Raw genomic sequence first — 27,739 nt, forward strand, 5'->3', positions numbered from 1 at the left:
ACACAATATGAAACTTTGTTTTTATTTCAATCCGTACTAATATTATAAATGCGAAAGTAACTCTGTCTGTCTGTCTGTTACTCAATCACGCCTAAACTACTGAACCAATTTGCATGAAATTTGGTATGGAGATATTTTGATACCCGAGAAAGGACATAGGCTACCATTTATTGCGAAATATGTACCGCGAAGCCGGGGCGGACCTCTAGTATAAGATAAATATTACCTGCTACCTAACCTACAATCATTATTATTTATAAGATGCATGCATTGCTACACAAATAAATTGATATAATATAGGTACATAACAAATAAATAAATTTATCTAAATATTTAATTATTATCTATGCAAATATGCATTTCAACACCTCACCTATAATAATATTCTGAGACAACTTTAAATAATGCTGTATGAATAATTTGTCCGATCAAAACCAAATTATATCTGGAGGCTATATTTGCTACGTAGCCGTAGTATAAATCGTAGCTGTAGATTTCGCTACAACTTGGCCTACAAGTAGTACATTCCGTAGCAAAGGTGGATTTTATGAACTTTGACGTTCGAAGAATAACTGAATTATAAGTTTTTTATACATTGGGTAAAACATAATTCATACATAATGAAGGATATTTTGTTAAATGGATTTTTTTAGTAATAACTTTATTCAAACATGTCAATATAAACTTTGTACATTTATTTACATAATATTATTATGATTACATTTTTTGTTACAGGTTAGGTTAGGTATTGTTTTATTCACTGTATACCCAATTTTGCGTTTTTTAATCAATAAAATTTCCCTTAATTTTGCAAAATGTTTCGCTATTCAATTCTGCTCCAATCCATCTTTATTTTATACGCCGTTTCCACAACACATACAACTGTGATAACGTAGAGGAATACCGTAACTCTTTGGCTATCTATTATAGGTGCTATGTATACATTCGCATAGTATAAAGTGTACGCTTGAGAAGGAATACTAATAATCCTGTACATCAGACTAATTCGAGGGAAGTTCGACATTGGAATCAGGCTCATAACGATCGTTAGTAGCAATTGAAAAGCGGACAGGTATATTTTGAACTTCGTGCCAAAGCATTCTGGACTTACTGCGCTCGAGATAGAGTATACGGCATAGATGGAGCTGCAGATGCGCCACAACCAAGCGCAGGCTAGCAGCCCAGTGAGGAGTGTCTCCGTTTGGGGCATAACATGATGTTTTGCTTTGATTATTGGGTACCTATTGTATTATCGGAATGATGGTAATGAACTGACAAGGGAAGTCAAGGTTGTCAGAATGATTGTAGTTTTGAGAAAGGAGGTATAATTTGTTGTAGGTACGCAAAAAGGTCAAAATTATAAAAAAAAATAATTAAGTAGGTACGGTCTACTTATAGATTTCCTAATATGTAGTAATTATACTTCTAAAGATTCTTATACCATTCTTATACCTCAAAACCATTGAGGTATTATTATAGAGAGGACACCACGAACAAAATCTGTGCGACAAGCGCGGCCGCGGCGGCGCGGGGCGGCTAGTGAATCATACACTTTGTGGATATTCTGCCTCTTATTACTTATAAATTAAAACCAATCAATGTACCAAATAAATATTGTTTATCTCATTAAAAAAAATGAATAAACTTATCAATTAAAACCAATCATGTAACAAAAAAAAATTGGTTTGAGACGATTGACTCTAACTCGTGTTACAAATAGTCTAGTAGCGATGTCCTCTCTAGTACTTAGTACATAGTAACTCAATGCTCAGAACTTAAAATTATAATAGCTTAATAATTAACCTCACAAACGTAACAAGAGAAGCCAGAGCGAGATTGTTTAAACAACAAATCCATAAATAACGAATCCGTATGTCCTTTCTATTTCAATCGATACGCAAATATCGCGATTGATAATATTGTTTATTATAACGATAATAATTATCGAGCACCGATTAGTACTGATAGGCCTCTTCACAGCCAGCGTTTTCGTGGGTATGACGTGTGCTGTTCGGATTTAAAATGAATAAAAAGAAAATTGCTCCCGAATTGAGTCTCGCAGCTATTCTCTCCGGCAGTATTAGTATTGTAAGTATAAGTTATGTTGTAAGTACTCACTTTCCCATTTTCACACATTTCACCTTTGTCGTGTCGATTTTGACTATAATTTATAAACACGAATATTAGTATAATGAGGTCTAGACAGTTATAGCAATGCTGATGTTATTATATTATAAATTGTCCGCAGTGAACGTGACTTAAATCGTATTTCGTAAATCACTTCACTATCGATTGCCACTAAAAATATATCATTATGCAACTGAAAAGCTTTCAGCAGTTTACAAACGCAGTGATATAAAAGTCTCGTTAAATCACTACATCATCACTATCATCACTACATAGTATAAAACAAAGTCGCTTTCCCTGTCCCTATGTCCCTTTGTACGCTTAAATCTTTGAAACTGCGCAACGGATTTTGATGCGGTTTTTTTTAATAGATAGAGTGATTCAAGAGGAAGGTTTATATGTATAATAACATCCATTAAATAGTGGAGAAGTACGTACTGTTATTTTTGAGGTTTCTAATGTGATGTCGTAAAAAATTACATTTTTTGCGCTTACATTGCAAACGCAGGCTGAACCCTACGAGTTTTATCAAAATAATGTACTAAGTATTATACACATTGAAAAGGTCTACAGAAAAGTCCGCGATGGTATATGTCTATCTCTTATGGATAACCCACAATAACTTTTTTTTGTAATTTACTTTTTACGACAAATAATGGCTAATTTTCGATGCGATTTTAACCAATCCAGCATTAATCCTTAACCAATTAAATACCTTGAATACATTGTTCATTTAATATAGATCTATATGGCCCTTTACACCGTATGATTTAAGTGAATATTTTCGAAGATATTACAGATTTAAAAATTGCGGGACGTAGCGTTTGCGGCGGCATCGGCCGGCCGCCCGGCTATATATTTTATACCCGTGCGAAGCCGGAGCGGGCCGCTATGTTTTTATATACAACGTTCACAGTTTTTCTGTAGTGTATTTAGTATCCGCATTGCACCCGTGCGAAGCCGGGGCGGGTCGCTAGTACCTAGTATAAAACAAAGTTGCTTTTTCTGTCCCTATGTCCCTTTGTATGCTTAAATCTTTAAAACTACGCAACGGATTTTGATGAGGTTTTTTTAATAGATAGAGTGATTCAAGAGGAAGCTTTTAGTATATAATTTATTAAGTTTTAGACAAAGCGGGCGAAGCCGCGGGCGGTAAGCTAGTAGGGATATAAAACAGTGTTTCATTTGTGTTGAAATAGAAGTTAGTTATATTGGATTAGAATTGCTACTGCGTATTAAAGCTGTTGCGACATTTCATAAATTGCTTTTGCGAAATTTTGTAACCTAAACTTGAACTAAACTGTATGCCTACTTGCAAGTTATAACAACCAGCGTGTATTTGAAATTGAAGAGTACCTAACTCATTAATGTGACCAAATATAAATTCTACTATAGGTATAATAGCGTAGAATCCGATGCATTTGGTATTTTATGTGCGATAGTTGGTCAAAATATATCATTATTATTTATTATCATAATATTTAATTTTAAATGATACTTCATCATCATCATTCGCCCAGATGATCACGATGCTGGGACATGGGCCTCCCATACGGGATCAGGGGCCGTAAAGTAACCTCTTATTTCCTGACAGTTTACGCCGTGAATTGTACTGACTTGCGAATTCATATTTAACAAAAATTAATACCTACATGGCTGGTAATAATCGCAATAGCGATCATAGTATGAATTTGCCTGACAGTCTGTCTGGAAATCGGTCATAATACGGCTCCAGGCCGTACCTAATCTATCACGCTGACCAAAAGCGGTTTATGTCGTCATGTCGTCGATGTTTTCATTCTTCAGCATACCGGTTTCCTTCACCCTTTCGAACTGATACTTAATTAATATAAATACATATGATAAATACATATATGAATGGTCATCAGTATTACAAAGTGAGATATTGAAAAATACAAATAAATAAAAATAATTTTTGTTAATAAAATGAACTTTGTTTCATGTAAAAATATTTCAGCTTTGAGAATTGATATTGTTAGCGTTTACTCACTTTGATTAGATAAGTGAAATTCTGATTGTGAAATTAAATCACTTCCGTGAATATTTTAGAACTGTCACGTACCTATAAGCGTGTACCTAGGTACATATTTTAATAGATTTAAGTAGGTATTTGCTGAATGCAAAGACGTAATAAAGACCTAGAAAAATAAAGCAAATACGTAGGTACTTTAATTTATTAATGTTTTATTTATATTTGTAAATAATCTTTATCTAGTAGGTACAATGCTTTGGTTAAGATATTTTGAATGACACTATTAAAATTATTGCATTAGTAGCTAGCTTTCCATCCGCGCCATCGCCCGCGTAGTCAAAGAAAAACCATATCCATATCTATCCAGGGATAAAACCTATCCTATGTCCTTCCTCAGGTCTTAACCTATCTCTGTACCAAATTTGAAGTAAATCCATGCAGTACTATCTGAGATTAGCCCGGACATACATACAGACAAACAGACAAACAGACAAAAATTCTAAAAACTATATTTTTGGCTTCGGTATATATTGTAGATGATTGTAGATCACGCCCAGTCAGTCAAATCAAGCCAAGTATTCTTTTAAAAAAATATGCAATGTACAGTTTCGACTTTCCTGCGATTTTATTATATTATGTATAGATAAAGATTATGAGCTGTATTATTGCATACTGAGTCTTCAAATAATAGTTTTAAGAGTTTAATACTTATAAATATTTTTGCCAACATTAGGTACTTAGTTACATACTGTTTTTTCAAAAGAATCTTTTACGCCTATCAAAAATGTAACAAAAAGAATAATTTTGTATCTATTGTTAGAGATGAGAATATTGTATCTTGTACGCAACGCCAACATAGTTATTTATGAAAAGGTAGACAGTAGACAATATTTCATTTTCAGAGGCTATGAGCTACATGCATTCCTTATGAATTTTCCTGCATCTATGTCCGTTTGTATATCATTTTCTCTTGACAGTTATTTTCCAGATATAACATTCCACTTTTATAGAATATTTGAAAGGGGTAAGTAAGGTTAGCGTCATGATGAACTTTCGCAGCCAGTGATGAAACTTGGATATTGTAAAAGAAACGTATTAGGGACAGAATTATTTGGTTTTGTATTATTCATTTAGTTAGGTACCTAGAATTTAACCGTTTTTAGGTTTCTCCTTTGTTTATTTAAGAGTTCTAATCAAAACGATGTATATGAACGCTTGTATATGCAATAAATTGTTCTTTTAAAATATCCAAATTTCATCACTGGCCACGTAAGTTCATCACGACGCGAAGCCACTAGCCCATACAAAAATACGGAGTACCCAAACCCCTTTATAGCGACAAAACGAAGGTACAAGTGACTTAAAATGAAGTAGGTATATGACATATCGTAAAAACGTATCATATTATCACAGAACAGTTATAATCCAAATAGACACAAGTATAAATAATAATAATAATAATTCATTCATTTATTCAAGTAACCAGGACTCATTTTGTTAGTAACAATTATAATCTTAAAAATTATGTTAGTAAAAATAAAATTTATTATGACTGCTAGAAATGTACTCCACCGCTACAGAGCTATCAAGGAAGCAGACAGTCTGCAGCAGTGGTTCACATACCAGCAGTCGAGCCGACTCGCTATACAGCGCATGATTTCATTGGGGCTGTCCCGCACACGGCGCACCAGGGATGTGCATCTCTTTCGCATTGTAGCGTAAAAACAGTCTATATGAGCTTCTGCAAACATCCCTGATGCGCTGCAATAACGGGGCAGCCCCATTAACACCCGGAACGCATTATTATATTGAACACGGAGCGAGCTGTAAGAATGTTGAGTATGACTAGCCCATAGGCTGCACGTGTAAAAAGATGTACAATACGCACGAAATAGGGTTTTTTTAACTTCATTAGAACAACGTGCAAACCTACGAGCTATCATATTTGCCCTCACTGCCAGTGCCCGTCGTTCCCTTTCAATATCATCATCGTCTCTGAGTCTAGGGGTCAATATGTGTCCGAGATATTTGAATTTAAAGACCCTCCCCAATGGCACTCCGTTCAAACGTATTGGGGGTAAAAAATGCGTAACTCGGCGCCCAGACTCAAAGACCATGACTTCACTTTTCTTAGTATTGTAGACCAATCCATGAAGAGCAGCGTACTCTTCACAGATGGCCACTAATCTTCTAAGACCGCAGATTGAAGCACTCAGCAACGCCATATCATCTGCGTAACTTACATTGTTGATGCAAACTCCATCAATATGACAACCAATCCTTTCGTTGCTGAGTGATTCAATCAGCTCGTTGACATATACATTGAAAAGCGTGGGCGAACTTAACCCCCCCTGCCTCACGCCGCATTGCAGCCCAAACGGCTGAGATAAAGCCCCCGCCCATCGGACTTGATTGATCTGGCCTCTGTACCAACATTTAAGTGTGTTAATAAGAGAGGACGGTACATTAGCTTTCTTTAACTTATCCCAAAGGATATCATAAGAAACCAGATCAAACGCCTTCGACAGGTCAAGGAAGCACGCATATATTGGCGTATTTCGGTCCATATAGTACTTGACAGCCCACTTTAAAGACAATATTGCACTTTCCGTAGAAAGTCCCGATCGAAATCCAAACTGATTTTGGTGTATTTCTACGTACCTGTTTAGTTGTTCATTAAGCAGGCTGTCAAATACCTTTGCAATTACCGTTGCAAGAGAGATAGGCCTATAGTTGGTCTGGTCCGCTAAATCACCTGTTTTATTTTTAACAATTGGCACTACGATAGTTTTTGTTAAATCACTGGGAAGATACTTATGCTGAATACAAAGATTAAAAAACATTGATAACACTCTCGATATGTGAGGCCCTGCATACTTTAGGTGCTCAATACTTAGACCATCGTGACCGGGAGACTTTCCTTTAGACATTTTACTTATTATTCGTTGAATTTCTAAAGCAGTGACTTTAAATTCCCGATCATCCTGATCCACAGTATCAGGCACAGACAGACTCGGACCTAATGGAGACGTAACTTTAAAATGCTCTTTGAAGAGGTTAGCAATACTAACAGGATCATTAGCGCCACCTACAGATACAGGGAGGCCATGTTTACAGTTCAGTTTGTTAGTCTGTTTCCAAAAAGAACGAAAATCTTTACGCGAATGATGTGACGCTAAGTTGTCCATTTTGATTTGTTCTTCATGGTTCTGACACCATTTAAGACGTGCTTTAAAAATTTTTCTAGATTCACACATCTCATTATATTCAATTCCAATGTGTGGTTTACCCCTCCGCGCCCATACTGAATATTTATACCTGGCCTCCCTGTATGCACCAGCCACAAGTCTATTCCAACCTATCACTACTTTCTTGGACTTGCTACGTCCCGAACAGGCCACGGCAGAGTCATAAAGAAAAACTGTATTTTTGTTTGTAAAATAACAAATATTGTAGACCTATTAGACCGGGAGATACTGACACAAAATTTCGAGTCATTTGTAGCAGGATGGCGGTTCTACAGGGTTCTTAGTACGCAATGACAAAAAGAAAAATGATGGTGTGAACGCTGGTACCGGCGGCTTAGTCGCGTGGGCGTTAGTCGAACTCGTCGGAAAATAGCGAAAGTCAAACGATTTGTAACAGTATGGCACTTATTTTTCCTGTAAGTTTGAGGATCAACGAATATAAATACAAAATTTCAAAGATCTAGGTGTTGGAAATCTTCACTTATATAAATTAATAATAAATTTATTTTTCAAGTATGACAGCACTTTTTCCCCCTACTAGAAGTATGGCAAATATAATAATGGTCACATTTTATCAAATACTCTCCAAAAAGCCAAATGCAATACTGGTACAAAAAGATAGGCGAAATAAAAAAATTTTGCAGATTTTCGGCGGTATGGCGACCATTTGGAATCGTCCGAAAAGTATGGCATGGCGATTTTCGTAAATGGCTGCACGACGATGGTTACCTGTGCAAAAGTTAGTTTGGTACAAATGGTTGAATAATTGTTTTTTTTAAATCAACACATTCGCGTCGGTATGGCGGGCTGTAAGTCATACCGGAAAAGTATGGCATGACACTACCGCCTACTTCTTTTTTATGGGCTATCGGTAAATTCTAAAATTTTTGTGTTACAAATCGTTTGACTTTCGCTATTTTTCCGACGAGTTCGACTAACGCCCACGCGACTAACCCACCGGTACCAGCGTTCATACCATCATTTTTCTTTTTGTCATTGCGTACTAAGACCCCTGTAGAACCGCCATCCTGTTACAAATGACTCGAAATTTTGTGTCAGTATCTCCCGGTCTATATATTTTTAAACTAAAAATTATTGAAAGTTGATATTCATCATTAAGTACCGACACTTTTTGTCCCGGATTAACCCGGGACAGCGGTTTTTACTGAGATAGATTAGATTTTGTCCAGTAATATGCATAAATAAAAGCTCATCTATTAGAATTTACTATTTAGAGTCCGACTCGTGACTCAAATAGGCTTTGTAAATTCACAACCCGGATAAAGCCGGCAAAAGCAGCAAAATCTGGGAGCAATATGCATTGCACAATATTGATTTTATACAAAGTTATGTTTATGAATAATGACCATCGATTTATCCTTGAAACCAACCTTGACTTGAATTATTAACGGATAGATAGCAGTGACGTGGTCAGCCATTGCGTAGCGGACGATACTTATCATCTGTACATACATATACTGATTGATAAATATTTTATATTTTGTTTCATCTTTTTATGTTCAAATTGGCGTGGGCTATCCCTAATCTAATCATAGCAGAAAATATTTTTATATTTGTTTGTATCAATTAACGAGGGATTATGAAAATATTTCGCATAATGATTTATCGTGGGTTAACCCGGCTAGTATTGATGAGAAAATCGATGAGTCTATCTCTTTTTAAATATAAGTAGTTTTCTGAATTATGCCACTAGACTGTTTGTTATATTTTCTTGTTTTGGAATAGCTTAACATCCTACTTAATTATCCTACATACCTATTATTATCCATACTAATATTATAAATGCGAAAGTAACTTTGTCTGTCTGTCTGTTACTCAATCACGCCTAAACTACTGAACCAATTTTCATGAAATTTGGCATAGAGATATTTTGATACCCGAAAAAGGACATAGGCTACTTTTTATCCCGGGAAAATGACGCAATCCTGGAAATCCCACGGGAACGGGAACTATGCGGGTTTCGAAGCCGCGGGCGGAAAGCTAATAAATATATTTATATTAGTATGGGTTTTTTAGAAGTGTATCTATTTTGTTCCAGCTGTTATCAATATTCAACATAATATTATGTGTGATAGCACTACTGTATCGGTATGATTGCGAGGCTGGATCGGTAGCTTCAGCGTCCGGCAGTGATTACTTCTTAACGACCTTATACAGGGTCTACATACAAGGTAAGAAATTATTTAGTACCTAAATATAGTTTTACATGAAGTTATTGTAACATCTTGTTCACGTAATTGAAAGAAAAAAGAAATTTCTCATTTAAATCAACACGGTAAACGTAAATAACTAATAATTGTAATTGGCAACTGATTCACAAAATGTAGGTACAAACAAAAAGAGGGTGTGTGCCGAGCACACGTATCAGTAGTGAAACTTTTATGGCAAGATTCAAAGATAGCTAAGTGCCAAAATCGTCGCCTTACTCCATGACGTGACGGTACTGCCATGACGCGACTTTGAAATTTTACTCGCAAGTCTCAACGGGCCTTAAGAAGTTTCACTTTAAAAAACTATACGGCTTGTTAGTTGTTGACAAAATAGACTTAAAAAAATTGCCAGGGCTGATAGGTATTGACTTAATAAATAACAAAGATGTATCATATTTTAACCCTTAATAAGCCATGGGGATAATATTTTCCCACCTCGGCATTGCCCACAAATTAATTATTATTTTTTGTATTTTTAAAGATACGGTAAAATTTAAGGAACGCACCTTAAGATAGATAGTTCTTTTATTTTTTTTCTAGCAACACTTCTTTCTAAACTTCAACTGTGAATGTCAGTAGACAATCGAAGTAAAAAGTTTATTAAAACGACCGTTTTTTCCCGAAATTCAAGATAGTTTTTGGATCTACGCCCAGAAAAATTCCTGTAAATATGCAATTGTTTTTAATTGTTTAATTCGTAAAGAAGAACGTGTTATTTATCAAATATAAAGAAAATAACGTACGAAAGCTGTTACTTTGGGTTATTTTTTCTAATTTAAAAAATGGTGGGAAATTAATACCCTGTAGTCGTGCATGAAATCTTCAAATGGGAATATAGTTCCCTTTATCCTGTAAGGATACCAAGTAGGTATAAAAAGTAAAAAGTTGAGTAAAGTAAAAAGTAATTTAAAAATTCATACATATTCAATAAATAATAAATTTAATGATGCATTTTTATTTTTTGTCCCTGTGTTAAAATCGACGAGTAAAGGCGCGGGCAAAAGCGGCAAAAGTGGGAGATTATTTCCCACATGTATGTTCATGGATATAGGGAAATAATTTCACACAAAACATAACTTTTAATGGTTATAGGGAAATAATATCCCACCGCCAAAAAAACCTATAAGCTACCCAATATTTTACTTTTTAATATTTTACTGTTTAATCTCGATATAACCCCGTACTGATGTATTAAAATAAACTTGTTTGAAGTCATGGCCGATTAAGGGTTAACTACAATATTAACTTTTCGCGAGATATTCAACTTAAAATTAAAAAAAATATATTTTTATAGCTCATAAAACAATGTTATTATAACGAGATGCCTAGGCAGACAGTTGGGCGGGTTAACCTCGCCACCGACGCGGACGATACAAAAATAACATTAATAATAAAGCTATTTCAATTTTCGTGATATGTACCGTACGCAAAAAAAGGTGTCAATACATGTTTATAATAATTTTCGCAGCATTACTCTTAAAATTATGATTATAATTAATAACATTAATAAATGGGAAACCAGCTTATAATATTATAAATACCTCTGTGATAAATACGATAATAATTCTGTGTGTTAGAGAGCTTAAATAATAAGGCTTTTTTATAATTTCAGATGATGCATGCCCTAACTCACCCGCACCAGCTGATCTCACAAGATCATATTCAGTGTTCGTACTCACTTCAATTACTTTAAGTTTTGCTATCGTCAACCTTATTTCGGCGGCCTCTTTGATGTCGGGTAAGTAGCTAGACCAGGGGGGTAACCGGCACCTTTAGAATAACAGTCTTATTATGGGTACGTTTTGTTGCGTTCACAAAATAATCTTACTTTTTTGGCACCGGGACCTTCTAAAACATATGAAAACCAATTGCAACAAGACTGTTTCGAGCGGTTTCGAGACGTCAATCGAAAAATTGGAACCGGCACGCTCTCTTTGACATTAAGCATTCTTGTTATAATGTCAATAATGACAGTTTTAAGCAATTTTAGTGAAGTTGTAAATATGGAACTTTTATAACATTATTTTGAATATTATTAAAAGAATACACATCAAATTTAAGTGAAACGTATGTAGTTGGAAATCTATTTAATAAATGAAGCTTTTAAAGAAGATAATACATTTATTATATTAAAAATGCAAAATTAACATAACTACATCGGGTTGTTCCAAGAAAAGGCTTCAAACCTTTTGATTTAAGAAGAATCGTGTAAACAATTTATTATTGCGAAGTGCGCAATCATCACGAGTCTCTATGAGATATGGGGGCAGCATATGAACAATCTTAAAATACAATAATTATAACCTACAGATTTATCTGTGTAAGATAAAAGTAATGTAAGTACCTACCATACCCAATGCAAATCTTAAGAGTATATTTAAAAATACGTTTGTTTATGTACACATTCTCCACTTGTTATTTCTCTATATAATAAAATGCAACCCTACTTATTCTCTAAACATAAATTTTATCTAATACCTACTTAATGTAAATCTATAAAAGATTGTTTATTATTTCTTCTTGATTCAATATATTTTATCATGTTATATTATTTATATAATAAAACACTTAAAAGTAAATCTACACTCAAATGCACTACCCATATTATACTTATGTTAGGGATCTCATTTAATTTTGAGAAGTAATACCATTATTTATTTCCAGGTTCTACAATCAATTCCGAGCACTAGGGATAAGATTACCCAGCGTAACCACATGGAAGCATTGATAGTATTCAAGAAACTATAAAGTGCCAGCGCAACATGAATATATTTTTTTCAATAGGAAGCAATATCATGCTTTATAGTAGAGCCATTTTAATAGGCAACATTTGACAGTTCAACATAATTCAACAATGTAACCTAGTAACGACGACATAGAATAACATGATATTTCGTTTTGTTAGAACTGCACATTTGATTAAATTTTTTCAAATACGATTACATATTTATAATAATGATGACCGATACAAGTAATTTTAAGATTTCATATTACCGATAAACCATTCTAAACATAATAAACAATTTCTGAATTAAAGAACTGACGTCGCTACAATTTTGTGTCAATAAACTTTTTTTCTTTTTAAATACCAGAGACGTTACCCTAAAAATCGAAATCTGACATCTAGAATCGAATGCATTGATTACTTGTGAATAAAAATCATCATAAATTAATAAATGTGTTTCAAGTTCGATTGACAAATGTTTCAAGTCAGTATCGATTAATTCACTTTAATCGATGTTTTTAAGCAGGTTACCTCTCTTCGAAGATAAAATTTATAGACGTCAAATGTTGCCTATTAAATTGGCTCGACTATAAATGTATTAGTGCAATTAAAAACATATTTTATAAATCCAAAATCTTTATTTAGTCCTTTTTATTTATTCATTGACAAAACATTTGCTCCTTTACTTCTCTTGATAACATTTATATATATATAGAAATGTAATAAAACATGGAATTATTTGAAAATAGATTCAATTCTATTTTGATTAAATATTAATTAAAAACAACGAGGTATATTACTCAAATCCAAATTTGTAAGTAAATAGCATATTAAAAAGACCCTTGATTAAAAAAATAAAGTCTTATTTATAATACCAGCCTTTAAAACTTAAAATGCAATAAACAAAAACTTTATATTTACATCACAATGAATAATTCCTGCACTAATAGTTTAATGGTATTTATATTTTTATTTTAAATTTAAATCAATTATTGTATTTGCATAATATAGAGTAGATAAATAATTCAAAAACTTGCAGTACTTATGTATACTTTTAATTTCATTTTTATTAAACTTAAAATGAAAACAATGTAGGTACTATATTAAGGTACAATTAAATTTTTACATTTTCTTTGAATATTTTAAGTGTAGACATGGTGGCGCCTCCCCCAACTTGAAGTTCTCACTACCACATGATCATCTCCCAAGCCGGTACGTCCTTGTTCAATGTTCGGGCAAGCCGGCAATCAACACAACTGTGAAAGATAAATTGGATTTAAACTGATTCTTTGTTGCTTTAAAATTTAATAAGTACATTTAATATGTTTACTTTTATTATTAAAGGGCTTGTCATGGTGTATGTAATTTAAGATGTTTTTTTAAACAATGTCGGTATAGTTTGTTAAATAATAAATACTTTATTTATTAATCATTTTTCAAGTATTTTAACATTTTAGTTGTTTATCTTGCAATTCTTAATATCGTATAAAAAAAAAGTTAAATGTGTAGTCGTGTAATTCCTTACAAAACTGTTAATATAAGTAGCTTCTAACCAAACATAGATAGGTTTGCTTATAAATTAATATAAATATTTACTTTTGACCAGCTGCTCTAGTTTTTGTGAACTCCCAAATCATTTGCACTTAAACTTTCAGCAGAGAATTCTATCAACTTCGTCTCATCATAACTTTTACCTCGTTGGGAGTTATTCATGTACCTATCTTTGTCTGTGTAATTTCGGGGTCAGGGAGCTTCGCGCACTCTGCACAATGTTCTGCTGTAAGTTAAATAAAAATTACTTCAATTAAGTAACAATAATCAAAACAGACGAAATCATGTAAAAACCAAAACTTTATTCTATATCTCTGTAGTCTGTTATCATAAATCGTCCTTACTCGTACTTTATCTTACCTTGCTATTTCAATATTGCTTTTTCGCACTTTCTCATTTATCCAGAGATGAGATTCACATATTTATGTTTAAGTTTATCTGAAATTTTAGATAATAATATGAATTAAGAGGACAGTGACATGACATTTTGATTTTTGACGTTTAATGTTCGATAAAAATCATTACGACTTGGCCTAAAAGCCTCGTAGCCAAGCCATTAATCTTAAAAAAATAGACAAAACTTCGGAATTCATTCGCTCTTTGGACATTGTAGGCAATCGTATAGTAATCATGTTGAAAAGGCTCCCGGTACCAAAATAAAGTAAGATTATTTTGTGAACTCAACAAAACAAGGTTGTTATTATAAAAATGGCGGTGATTGAAAATTAAACGTCAAAAATCCAAATGTCATAATCACTGTCCTCGTATTATTATCTAAAATTTGGATAAATCAAATTGAAAAATTGCGAAAGATAAGTAATATGCATTAAAGAATGCATGAAAGAGGCATGAAAGAGCAATTGAAATAGCAAGGTAAGATAATATATACGAGTTATAAATATATCTAAAACATTGGACGATTTATGATAACACAGATATATTTTTACGAATAAAGTATTGGTTTTTGCATGATTTCGTCTGTTTTGATTATTGTTAATTGAAGTAATTTTTATTTAACTTGCAGCAGAACATTGTGCAGAGTGCGCGAAGCTCCTTGACCCTGAAGTTACAAAGAAAAGGTACATAAATAACTCCCAACGAGTTAAAAGTTATGCTGAGACGAAGTTGATAGAATTCTCTGAAAGTATAAGTGCAAATGATTTGGGAGTTCACAAAAACTAGAGCAGCTGGTCAAAAGTAAATATTTATATTAATTTATAAGCAAACCTATCTATGTTTGGTTAGAAGCTACTTATATTAAAAGTTTTCTAAGGCATTGTACCTACACATTTAAGTTTTTTTTAATACAATATTAAGGTATTTAACAAACCATACCGACATTGTTTAAAAAACTTCTTTTTAGACGTTTACATACACCATGACAAGCCCTTTAATAATAAAAGTAAACATATTAAATGTACTTATTAAATTTTAAAGCAACAAAGAATCAGTTTAAGTCCAATTTATCTTTCACAGTTGTGTTGATTGCCGGCTTGCCCAAACATTGAACAAGGAAGTACCGGCTTGGGAGATGATCATGTGGTAGAAGAACTTCAAGTTGGGGGAGGCGCCACCATGTCTACAGTCTACACTTAAAATATTCATATTTGTATCATACATCTGAAAATGTAAAAATTTAATTGTACCTTAATATAGTACCTACATTGTTTTCATTTTAAGTTTAATAAAAATGAAATTAAAAGTATACATAAGTACTGCAAGTTTTTAAATTATTTATCTACTCTTTATTATGCAAATAATTTAAATTTAAATTTAAAATAAAAATATAAATACCATTAATCTATTAGTGTAGGAATTATTCATTGTGATGTAAATGTAAAGTTTTTGTTTATTGAAATTATTATTATGCATTATATTATTATGCAAATAATTTAAATTTAAATTTAAAATAAAAATATAAATACCATTAATCTATTAGTGTAGGAATTATTCATTGTGATGTAAATGTAAAGTTTTTGTTTATTGAATTTTAAGTTTTAAAGGCTGGTACTATAAATAAAACTTAATTTTTTTTAATCAAGGGTGTTTTTAATATGCTATTTACTTACAAATTTGGATTTGAGTTATATATATCTACCTAATTGTTTTTAATAAATATTTAAGCTAAATAGAATTGAATCTAATTTCGAATACTTCCATGTTTTATCACTTTTTTTTATATAAATGATATCAAGAGAAGTAAAGGAGCAAAAGATTTGTCAATAAATAAATAAAAAGGACTAAATAAAGATTTTGGATTTATAAATGTTTTTTATTGCACTTAAACATTTAAAGTAAGTATGATTATTGCTTCCTATTGAAAAAATATATTCATGTTGCGCTGGCACTATGGCTTCTTGAATACTATCAATGCTTCCATGTGGTTACTCTGGGTAATCTTATTCCTAGTGCTCGGAATTGATTGTAGAATCTGGAAATAAATAATGGTTTTATTTCTCAAAATTAAATGAGATCCTTAACAACAGATTACATAAGTATAATATGGGTAGTGTTTTTGAGTGTAGATTTACTTTTATAGTCTTATATTCTATATAGGTAAATAATAACATGATAAAATATATTGAATCATGAAGAAATAATAAACAATCTTTTATAGATTTACATTAAGTATTAGATAAAATTTATGTTTAGGGAATAAGTAGAGTTGCATTTTATTATACAGAGAAATAACAAGTGGAGAATGTGTACTTATACAGACGTATTTTTAAATAGATTTGCATTGGGTATGGTACTTACATTATATGGTACTTACACAGATAAATCTGTAGGTTATATTGTATTTTCAAATTGTTCATATGATGCCCCCATATCTCATAGGGACTCGTGATGATTACGCACTTGTTTACTATTTAGGTACACGATTATTCTTAAATCAAAAGGTTTGAAGCCTTTTCTTCGAACAAGCCGATGTAAAGTTCTATTATTACCTGATAACTGTCAAATTGTCAAATAGATCGCAGTTCGCACCGGTCCCAATAATTGAGTGAACTATTACGAGTGACGTCATCAAAATTGCTAGAAAGACAAAATCAGTTTAACGCTGCAACAAGCTTGCGTTAAGGGTGTCACGGTACGAAAAGACATAGTAATGTTATAATAAGCTTGCTATAAGAGATGCCGGTTACCCCCCAGTTCCCCAAACTTTTTTGTGTCGTAGACCCGTTGCCATGTTTTTCCGTGTTGGGTAGACCCCCTACTTACCTTATTTTGATGACCTGTAAATTTCTAACTGTAGTGAAGTTTAGTAAAAACACTTTTTATTTTATACAATTATTAATTGAATTTAAATTAAAACTACTCAAAATAATATTGTGTATCTGTTACCTATACTTCATATTATAAAGCTGAAGCTGAGTTTGTTTGTTTGTTAGAACGCGCTTATCTCAGGAACTACTGGTCCGATTTGAGAAATTCTTTCGGTGTTAGATAGCCCATTCATCGAGGAAGGCTATAGGCGATATCATCACGCTAAGACCAACAAGAGCGGAGCCACGCGGGTGAAACTATAATAAGATAGTATGATGTAAGTAAATAGGTAGTACTATCAGTCTATGTGTTGAGATCAACTATCGTGGACCCCCAAATTTTTTTTTCGCTGACGTAGACCCCTTGCAGGTTGTCATAGATCCCTAGTGGTCGATATAGACCACTTAGCGAATTATTATCTACCATTATCGAATTAACACCTAACCCAGGGGTTACCAAACTGGGTAAAACTGGAATGTCTGTATTGACTGATACAGTCCTAATTAGCAGTTTTATATTACAGCGGCGGCAGGCGAAGACAGTGCAAGATATATAAGTGTATCGGCGTATATTTATGTGGGAGTGTCGATAGCGGTGTTGGTGGTAGATATCACTTTTGCTACTCACTTTGGTATGGATTATACCACTTTGAAAAAACAGCTGGTAAGTTAATTACCATTAATTAGAAAAAGATTCTGTGCATTTTTAAGTTTATAGGAATGAGAACTCTTGAATCTTATTGACTGTCTAAGTTACACAAAATTTATCTAAATATATATAAATCTCGTGTCACAATGTTTGTCCTCAATGGACTCCTAAACCACTTAACCGATTATAATAAAATTCGCACACCATGTGCAGTTCGATCCAACTTGAGAGATAGGATAGTTTAAACATGTAGGTACCATGGGCGAAGCCGGGGCGGACCGCAAGTTTATTTATATTTTATGACTTAAATATTCGCGACTGCTCTAATTTTTCGATGTAGTTTGTCAATGCAATAAAAAAAATACTCACTGTGTGCATCTCAGTCATTCCATAATATAATTATTGTTATGTTATTTCTCAAATGGCTGTTAAAGTTAATGGTAACCTCACGTAACAATGAACATCTATTATAGAAAACGGGTGATACGATTTCGATGGGAAATTCCCTGATATCGCGTAAAAACCACAGGACAGTTCTCTGGCATAATTATGATAATATACAGTTACTTACATATTTTGTAAAATTTAATTGTAATACTGATATGATTTAAAAGAGCAACTATGGAATCAAGCGTAGAGTGAACAGGTACCTTCTAGGGAAGCGCGTTCCATCTTAGACCACATCTCAGCTTAACATCAGGCGAGATTGTGGTCAAGCGCTTCCCTATTACCAATAAAAAAAAAATGGAGTTTCTTGCCGGTTCTTCTCCATAGATACTGCTTTAATAAAAAATATGTATTGACGTTTCAAAAGTGCTTCTCGAAGAAGTCTAATTGAATAAATAAATGTTTGAGTTTGAGTTTGAGTTTGATAGCTGAAGTTATACGTAGTTACTATCATCATCACCCCATATAATATGCTGCCACTGCTGGATGCTGCATGACACAGGACTCCTATGAGGTTACAGCCTACAGGCCTTAATCCACCAAAAGAGGGCTGGCAGACATCACAATAATATGTCGTCGAACTTTTGATTCATGTCCGTTTCCTCACGATACTTTTCCTTCACCAATACCAATTACTATTTTCTCAACAGGACCAGAATTCAGCAGGCGTACCGTTCAACTACGAAACAGACATACTTCGGATGTCAGCTTTACTGTTAATGTCATTAGTTCTGAAGGGCTATGTGTTTCACTTGATCAACATGGTCTTGCTAGTTTGCTTGATAGTATACGTGGTGGAACACCATAAGAGCGTGAACAGGAATGAGGTATGGGATCCTTATAATTAATATAATAGACTAACTTTCTGCCCGCGTATTCCAAGAAAAACCCGCATAGTTGCCGTTTCCCTCGGATTTCCGGGATAAAACCTATCCTATGTATAATCCAAGTTACCCTCTATATGTGTGCTAAATTTCATTGTAATCGGTTCAGTAGGTATTTGCGTGAAAGAGAAATAAACATACATACTATGTATTAAGGTATTGTAACTACTACACTACTTACTACAGTATTCAGGAATATATGGACGATAAAGACCCATGGAGGGTTGTCGCGTAAAAACCACAGGACAGTTCATCAGTTTGGCATATTATGTAGTTAGATATAAGTTACATATTATGTAAATTTATTGACATTATTTTAAAAGAGCAACTATGGAGTTTCTTGCCGATTCTTCTCCATAGATACTGCTTTCCGAATCGGTGGTAAATGTTAAAAATACTATGTAATGACGATTCGAAAGTGCTACTAAATAGTAGTCTAATTGAATAAATGAATGTTTGAGTTTGAGTTTGAGTTTAACGCTGTGATCTCATTCCTAAGGGACTTTCGTTTGAGCACAATGCGATGGTAGCCAGCGGAAATATAAATAGTACCTAATTAATAGTAGTAGTTTTGTTTAGTTGGCTTTGCTCTGTTTCGCTGATACATCAGATAATATGATATTAGTGACTTTATCAGGCAGTGGTAACTAGACGTTAGAGAATAGATGGTACATTTTGTTATCGTTAGGGGCGGTAATTGGAATATGTTTTTTTTTGTTAGTTATATTAAATGAATTATCATTGTTCCAGCACGCCATCCACAAATTGGGGGTACTCAATGCTTATGAGTAAGTATATTATTTTCAACCGACTTCAAAAAGGAGGAGGTTCTCAATTAGACCCGTATGTTTTTTTTGTATGTATGTTACTCGATTTCTTCGCCAATTATGAATGGATTTTAATGATTCCTTTTTTGTTTGGTAGGCCATCATTCAGAGGTGGTCCCATATAAATCTTATCAAAATTGACTCAGTGGTTTTTGAAAAAAAACAACAGAAAAAAACAAAAATCAATGGTATATATTGTGGCTGAAGTCTTGAAGTCGGTTTTTATTATTTTTTTTCAAAAAATAATTTTATTATAAAAACTTTTCTTTTGAAAGAAATGTTTTATTCATCTAAGGGCGCTTGTGCACTACAAGGAATTTTACTGTCCGGCATTCCGATTTTTTACGGTCCGGTATGGCACGCCATTAACCTATATGCTAGCTTGTCCACTATACGTAATTTTACTGTCCGACATTTCACTTTTCCCTATTCCGGATGGTTTTTTGTGTCTACGAGTCGCTGTAGATATAATTGTTTTCGAATGCCCACTTGCTTGGATTTTACTATTTTTACAGCATATGCCAATTGAAAGGAAGCTCTTGTTTTACTTCCTTTTAGCTGGCAATGTGATTTGAAAAGTCGGTATTGTTATTTTTATATACATTGACCTATAATTATTATCTAAGTAAGTGTTGGTAAGTTAAAGTTCAAGTGGGAATAGCTTTAGCTCCTCATCACCGATTAAAATAAATAAGTGAAACATGCATTTTAAATCTCTTACGGAACTTTACTTTTTATTATAACGAAGTAATATAATATTTCATCTTCTATATTTTTTACTCGTTTCTTGTAAAATGCAAAAACAATCATTTATGATAGCAATATACCGCCAAATTTCCTTCCTGAACTTTACCGCACTGATCCGAGTAAAGACGGACAGGTGCACAAGCCAATTCATCGGTTTTTTCATGCCAAACCGGACCGTAAAAAATCGGAATGCCGGACAGTAAAATTCCTTGTAGTGCACAAGCGCCCTAACGCTAAACATTCGACGCCAATAAAAAAGTACACTATCAGTAGCTTTTTACAAACAGAATTTAAGCATAAATTAATTTAAAAAAAATGCGTAAAAATGAACCTTTTAACAAAAACCTTATTTCAACAGTTACCCAAGATCACTCGAGAGTACCTGGCCAGTGCGCTCAGATATTTACTCGGAGGAACCAAGAGGGTGAGATACTAAACCAGATGGTTATTATTATTTAAGAATAACCTCATTAACCGACTTCAAAAAAAGGAGGAGGTTATCAATTCGGCCGGTATATTTTTTTTTTGTATGTACACCGATTACGCCAAGGTTTCTAAACCGATTCACGTGATTCTTTTTTTGTTTGATGCGGAATGGCTTCGAATTGGTCCCATAAAAATTCATTTGGGCAAGCCCAGTAGTTTTTATTTTATGAGCATTTTTGTCTGATCTCGATGACTTAATTGAAAATTTAGTAAGTAACTTTGATTCACTTCCCGGTTACTGATTGAGCTGATTTTGTATACCTACGTATTTAAATTAGATAGCGATGAAAATTTATCGTGACATAGAGCTGATTTGATGATGGAATGTGGAAAGTGGCAAGTGCAAAGTGGATCAAACTTTTTCCTGGGATGAACAAATAAAGCAGGTACAAAAAAGGGTTTTTTCTTCTGCCTTTTCTTTACGGCGCTTGCGCAACTTTCTTCCAGTCACATCCAAAATTACCTTAGCTCAATCCCTTCTCCTTCCTCTCCTTGACTTTTCTGACTCCTGCTATCCTGATATTCGTCAATATCAACTTGACACCCTTGAGAAGCTCCAAAATTTCTGTATCAGATTCATATTCGGACTCCGTAGATTTGACCATGTCTCTGAATACAGGAAAAGGCTTAATTGGCTTCCTATCCGTTATCGCCGGGATACCCATCTGCTGCATCTTCTATACTGTATTCTGTTTAGCCCTAAGACACCTTCTTACTTAAAGGATAACTTCGATTATTTAAGCTCTAGTCATACTCTCTCTCTTCGTTCTTCCAACTTATTATTGCTCAGCACCCCTTTCCATCATTCTAATTTTTTTAACAATTCTTTCACAGTCCGGGCTATTCAACTTTGGAATACTTTACCAGAAAGTATTAGACGTGCTCAAACGCTCAGCTCTTTTAAAGTATTGCTAAAAGATCACTACTTTTCCTTGCTATAGTTTTTTTATTATCATCCTTTTTTTTCCTTACTTTATGTTTTGCTTGCTGACGTCATCAAATATTGTTTTTTATAAATTTATTGTCTTTGTGCTATAGTATATGTATGTTTATGTATTCTATTTATATAATATGTATGTATATGTTTATTATATATATGTGTATTTTATTTATTTGTATTATAATTTATGCATTTATGTATATAGTAGGTATATTTGATACTTAAATAATTTTATTTATTTATTAGGTATAATTATTATCATTACTTTTTTTTTCTCTTCTTTTTGCACTATCCCATTAACATCATACATTTCCTTTCCCATCAGGTTGCCTGGTAGAGATTGCTGCTTAGCAATAAGGCCGCCTCTTGTACAAACTATGCCTTCCTTTTGTATTTTAATGTTATTTTTGTCCTAATTTTGTTTGTGCAATAAAGTGTTATAAATAAATAAATAAAGTGGCCGTAGGAACTCAGTAATTAATTGACTCAACTTTATCGAGTTTGGGTTCGTTTGATTCGTGTTGATTTAATACACTAAAAAGTATTCAATAAAAATAACTACGTTAAAAAAACCGATTTCAAAAATGGAAGAGCGAAAAATAAAAAAGATTTGATATTATTAATTACTACATTGTTAGGCGCGGGTCAAACACAAGCGGCGCGGGCGCGGGCGTGCCATAAGCGCACCTCTTGAATCTGTTTTGCACCACGTCCTTCTTATACATTTTGTATGAAAGAATTTTGGAAAGGCGACGAGGCGGCACGCCACGGTTGCGCCGCGGGCGTACCGCAGGCGTACCGCAGGCGCGCTTCCCCCATCGCATCCAAATAGAGGTCAATTCACGGTCATACACAATCAAAAACAAATCGGGTGGTAGTAGACCGGGAGATACTGACACAAAATTTCGAGTCATTTGTCTGTTACAATTTTTACAAAAAAAAAATTTGCAGATTTTCGGCGGTATGGCGACCATTTGGAATCGTCCGAAAAGTATGGCATGGCGATTTTCGTAAATGGCTGCACGACGATGGTTACCTGTGCAAAAGTTAGCCTGGTACAAATGGTTGAATTGTTTTTTTTAAATCAACACATTCGCGTCGGTATGGCGGGCTGTAAGTCACACCGGAAAAGTATGGCATGACACTACCGCCTACTTCTTTTTTATGGGCTATCGGTAAATTTACAAATCGTTTGACTTCGCTATTTTTCCGACGAGTTCGACTAACGCCCACGCGACTAAGCCGACGGTACCAGCGTTCACACCATCGTTTTTCTTTTTGTCATTGCGTACTAAGACCCCTGTAGAACCGCCATCCTGTTACAAATGACTCGAAATTTTGTGTCAGTATCTCCCGGTCTATAGGAGACGGTAGCCTGTCAGTCAAAAATGTGTTCTCTCTGTGTGGAATTATATAGAGCTGCTATTACATACCCTTCTTCGTTTTGTTTTTAAAGGTGAATTGAATTAATCGATGAAATGATTTACACAGGTGATGGCAGTAGGGAAAGTGAAAATGAAGAAGAGCATAATGAAAGTTCCCATGTATTTACAATGTCAGAAATAAAGATAATCCTGATTTTGATTGTGTTTTTTATTTATTTGTAATTGTAATAATATTGTGGAATGATCAGTACTGTAAATACTTTTGAACTGAGATTTTAATGATAAGATTTATATGGTTTAAATGTAAACCTGTGTTTGAAAACCATATTTTATCTATACTAATATTATAAAGAGGAAAGGTTTGTATGTATGTATGTATGTATGTATGTATGTATGGTTTTCACGCATAAACTAGGTACTGGACCGATTTTGATGAAATTTGGCACAGATAATCTTTAGACCCTGAGAAAGAACATAGGCTACCTTTTATTGCGAAATATGTACCACGGGCGAAGCCGGGGCGGACCGCTAGTACAATATAAATTTTGTGTTATTTTAACCTTCTTTTCTTCCATCATTACACCAGTACTACTTTAAAATTACTTTAAAAGTACTATAAAATTTTCCAAGTAAATTCCAACATTTCCAACAAAGATATATTTGCAATCGTGGGGTTATCCTCGCTATTTACTTACAAGGAATTATCAAAACAAAATCGTTACTTTCAAATTAACGTTACTTTCAAATCTCTTTTAGCACAAAAAACATAATTTTACTAAATTATGCATGAAGAAAATGCATTTAACCACTCTATATAAATATCATTTTCGGACGCCAACAGCGCGCCCGATGCGCGCCGGCAGCGCGCCCGAGGCGCGCCGGCAGCGCGCCCGAGGCGCGCCGGCTGGCGCGCCCGCGGTGCGCCCGATGCGCGCCGCGCCGCTTGTATATGTCCCGCGCCTTAGACGTAACTTTTGATTTAATATTTTTGTGGATGAATAGTTGTCAATATAGCTGTCACTGTCACCTGTCAGAACATGCTTAGCTGTCGAATACTATAAATTGCCGCTTTCCTTTGACTCGTGGCGCAATCGTACGGATCGTGCCTAGGGGCTCGGACGTTGTTTATACGACGTTTGACCCAACTACCTTCACTTTGCTAATAGTCGTTGACTTGCTGCAATTTGTTAATCAATTATGTAGCTGTGTAGAATAGCAGTACATTCTTATTTCATTCAAACTAATATTAAACTAGCTTCGCATCTTGTTTCTTACATCAGAATTGGGATAGAATTCAAGCCCACTATTTTTAAATGTGTTTATGTTTACGTAGTTTTGTAACTGGCATTTGTGTTGTTTTTTTCGTGCGTTGTGTAAAGTAAAAGTTTGTTACGTGGATTATTGTAAAGGGAATGTAGTCCATCGAAGAAATTGTGTGTGCTATCTGGGCTGCGGTCCAGTGTTTGTAATAAAAACCTCTCAGTTCACAGGTAAATTAGATTCAGGGATGCGAGGGCCCTACGAAGTAGTGAACATCCTGCCTACTGGTCGATACGAGTTGAAACTCGTTGTGGTGACTACGGAAAGAAGATTTAAGCCGCGGCACAGCATAATATGGTGCCCTGGCGTGGCGAGTGGTGTCCCGAAGCATGTGCCGAATTTTTTTAACGATGAGTGTTATTGGCTCGTAGTGATTCAAATCGCTAGTCGAACCCTGGCGTTGAGGTATTGTCTAGTCGCTGACGTATCGTAGTGATGTATTTCACTAGTCGTACGAGCGTAGATATACCGTCAAGTCGCCGTCTGTATGTCCGTAGTGAGTTGTCTCGCTAGTCGGATTTGAGCGTTGAGGTATTGTCTAGTCGCTGACGTATCGTAGTGATGTATTTCACTAGTCGTACGAGCGTAGATATACCGTCAAGTCGCCGTCTGTATGTCCGTAGTGAGTTGTCTCGCTAGTCGGATTTGAGCGTTGAGGTATTGTCTAGTCGCTGACGTATCGTAGTGATGTATTTCACTAGTCGTACGAGCGTAGATATACCGTCAAGTCGCCGTCTGTATGTCCGTAGTGAGTTGACTCGCTAGTCGGATTTGAGCGTTGAGATATTGTCTAGTCGCTGTTTTACTAACGAGTGCGTAGAAAAGTATGGTCAGTGTGGCCGAGGCAGTGTGTTTTTGAAATCCCGAGATGAACTACCGTTGTATTGTATTACGAGAAAAGGCGTACGAGGACGTACGTTTGTCAGTATGGCCGTGTTAGACGTAACTTTTGATTTAATATTTTTGTGGATGAATAGTTGTCAATATAGCTGTCACTGTCACCTGTCAGAACATGCTTAGCTGTCGAATACTATAAATTGCCGCTTTCCTTTGACTCGTGGCGCAATCGTACGGATCGTGCCTAGGGGCTCGGACGTTGTTTATACGACGTTTGACCCAACTACCTTCACTTTGCTAATAGTCGTTGACTTGCTGCAATTTGTTAATCAATTATGTAGCTGTGTAGAATAGCAGTACATTCTTATTTCATTCAAACTAATATTAAACTAGCTTCGCATCTTGTTTCTTACAACATATTATTTAGATGTGATATTTATTAAATAGGTTTGAAGTCGGTGACAAGCAGTAGTTATTTTTTTATTACATTCAATGTTGTAACTAAGTCTAAATGTTATAAAGTTTGAATGAGCTAAACTCAGGTAGTATATCTATACTTAGTAAGTAAGTATATCTATACTTAGTAAGTAAGTATATCTATACTTAGGTACTTACTTAATATCCTAAGGCCCCTAGCTGGGGCAAAGGGTGTCAACAATACTTCGCCATGCATCTCGATTTTGGGCAGCTCGTTTTATCTCGTTCCAGCATTTCCAATTGACTTGGCCTCTGCGATAACCGTATGACGCCAAATGAACTTTGGACGGAGGCGGACGGACGAGTACCTAGCTACTGGTTAGAATTAAAAGTTCCTATGTGTTCGATAATCCATTTACAGAGGAAGATAACCTTCCACTATGAACAATATACCATCACGCTATGAACAATTGCTTTCCTTTTTTGCAGATAAAAAGATGGTCTATTATCTTTTCAACTGATAATATTATGTGCCATATATTTAATTGAATGTGTTAAAACAAGAACATTAAACTATGCTAAAATATTAACCAAAAATGTACAAAGCATCGGTGATGACAAGGACCTTTAGATTTTCACTTACAGCTCAATTAACAACCATTGTTTTTTTTTTTATAGAAATTCACATTTGAATCGTGCATTCAACCATGATGATGAGATTCCAAGACATCGAGACAATCTTTTAGCTGAGATATCGAGGTATTAAGAATTTATTTTTTGCAAAAAAAAAGATATTAACTGGCATATGTTTATCTTCTACGTAATGTAATTTAAAAACTAGTGGACCTAAGTTTTAAGCTTTTGATCACTTATCGAAACAAATGTTAATTATTCTGGCAGCAACTACTACTTAATCCAGAAAACTCCCTACCAAAAACAACCAGCAACTCTAATATAATACCATACTATAATCTGTTACAGCCGACCAGAACGCTCCGACTCCTGGCTACGCCCTCAATCGAACCACCCACCAGGCGTTGGAAGCCGTCCATTCTCCTATTTGGAGGAACCAAAACGGTCACCAAAACCCACGACACCAGAACATAATTGGAGACGCGACTGGCCCCCACCACCACCTGTCCCAGCCCCAGATTATAGCCCCCCGGCACGAAGACTTAAATCCGCCTTAAAATCTGGATACCCATAAAATACCTGTGGCGTTGCCACTTTTATTATCTATATTTTATTATCTGTGGCGTTCCAAAACGGAGTGCTCTGGACCGAATTTCAACGGAGAAGGATATAAAGAATATAATATAAAGAATAGGTCATTAATTATTTGCTTTGTGAAAATAATTATATATGTAATTTAAATTTTAAAAAATCATATTTTAGAATAAACGTTGTTCTCTAAGGAAAAATAAAACAATTGAGTTTTCAGTTCACCTAAGAACTTTATACATCTTTGTAAATAAATTTCTGGACTGTCTACAGAACTTGGCACACATTTAGATCTCATTTCTTTTTTTGGCAAATTAAGTCAACGATCGAACTCGGCTCCAATTTTTACATTTATGTTTTTGGTGGGATATCATTACTTTTTGTACAGAAAATTACTCTGCAAATTTGATTTACTTTATGAATATAATACTTTTTATA

At 34.3% G+C, this 27,739-nt stretch overlaps 1 protein-coding gene and 2 long non-coding RNA genes across 3 annotated transcripts; 2 read left to right on the top strand and 1 right to left on the bottom strand.

The window, feature by feature from the left end:
• The first annotated feature begins 1,970 nt into the window (after window positions 1-1,970).
• On the top strand, window positions 1,971-27,739 carry LOC149490972 (uncharacterized). Its single transcript, XM_089696293.1, has 9 exons — window positions 1,971-2,088; window positions 9,428-9,560; window positions 11,212-11,337; window positions 17,666-17,805; window positions 18,888-19,064; window positions 19,872-19,909; window positions 21,054-21,119; window positions 26,759-26,839; window positions 27,062-27,739. The coding sequence occupies exons 1-9, from the start codon at window positions 2,023-2,025 to the stop codon at window positions 27,285-27,287; spliced, it is 1,053 nt and encodes a 350-aa protein (XP_089552419.1). The 5' UTR covers window positions 1,971-2,022; the 3' UTR covers window positions 27,288-27,739.
• LOC149490973 (uncharacterized) lies at window positions 13,364-14,362 on the bottom strand. Its single transcript, XR_016315760.1, has 3 exons — window positions 14,236-14,362; window positions 13,921-14,101; window positions 13,364-13,580 (listed from the first exon to the last, which is right to left on the bottom strand). It is a non-coding gene; the product is annotated as an uncharacterized LOC149490973 (long non-coding RNA).
• LOC149490974 (uncharacterized) lies at window positions 14,411-15,595 on the top strand. The gene is made up of 3 exons (XR_016315756.1): window positions 14,411-14,748; window positions 14,900-15,072; window positions 15,352-15,595. It is a non-coding gene; the product is annotated as an uncharacterized LOC149490974 (long non-coding RNA).

This window comes from Colias philodice, chromosome 1, assembly GCF_061535455.1.
Source record: "Colias philodice isolate Cphi_HAF_F1 chromosome 1, ilColPhil1 Martin Lab GWU primary, whole genome shotgun sequence".
NCBI classification, from domain to species: domain Eukaryota; kingdom Metazoa; phylum Arthropoda; class Insecta; order Lepidoptera; family Pieridae; genus Colias; species Colias philodice.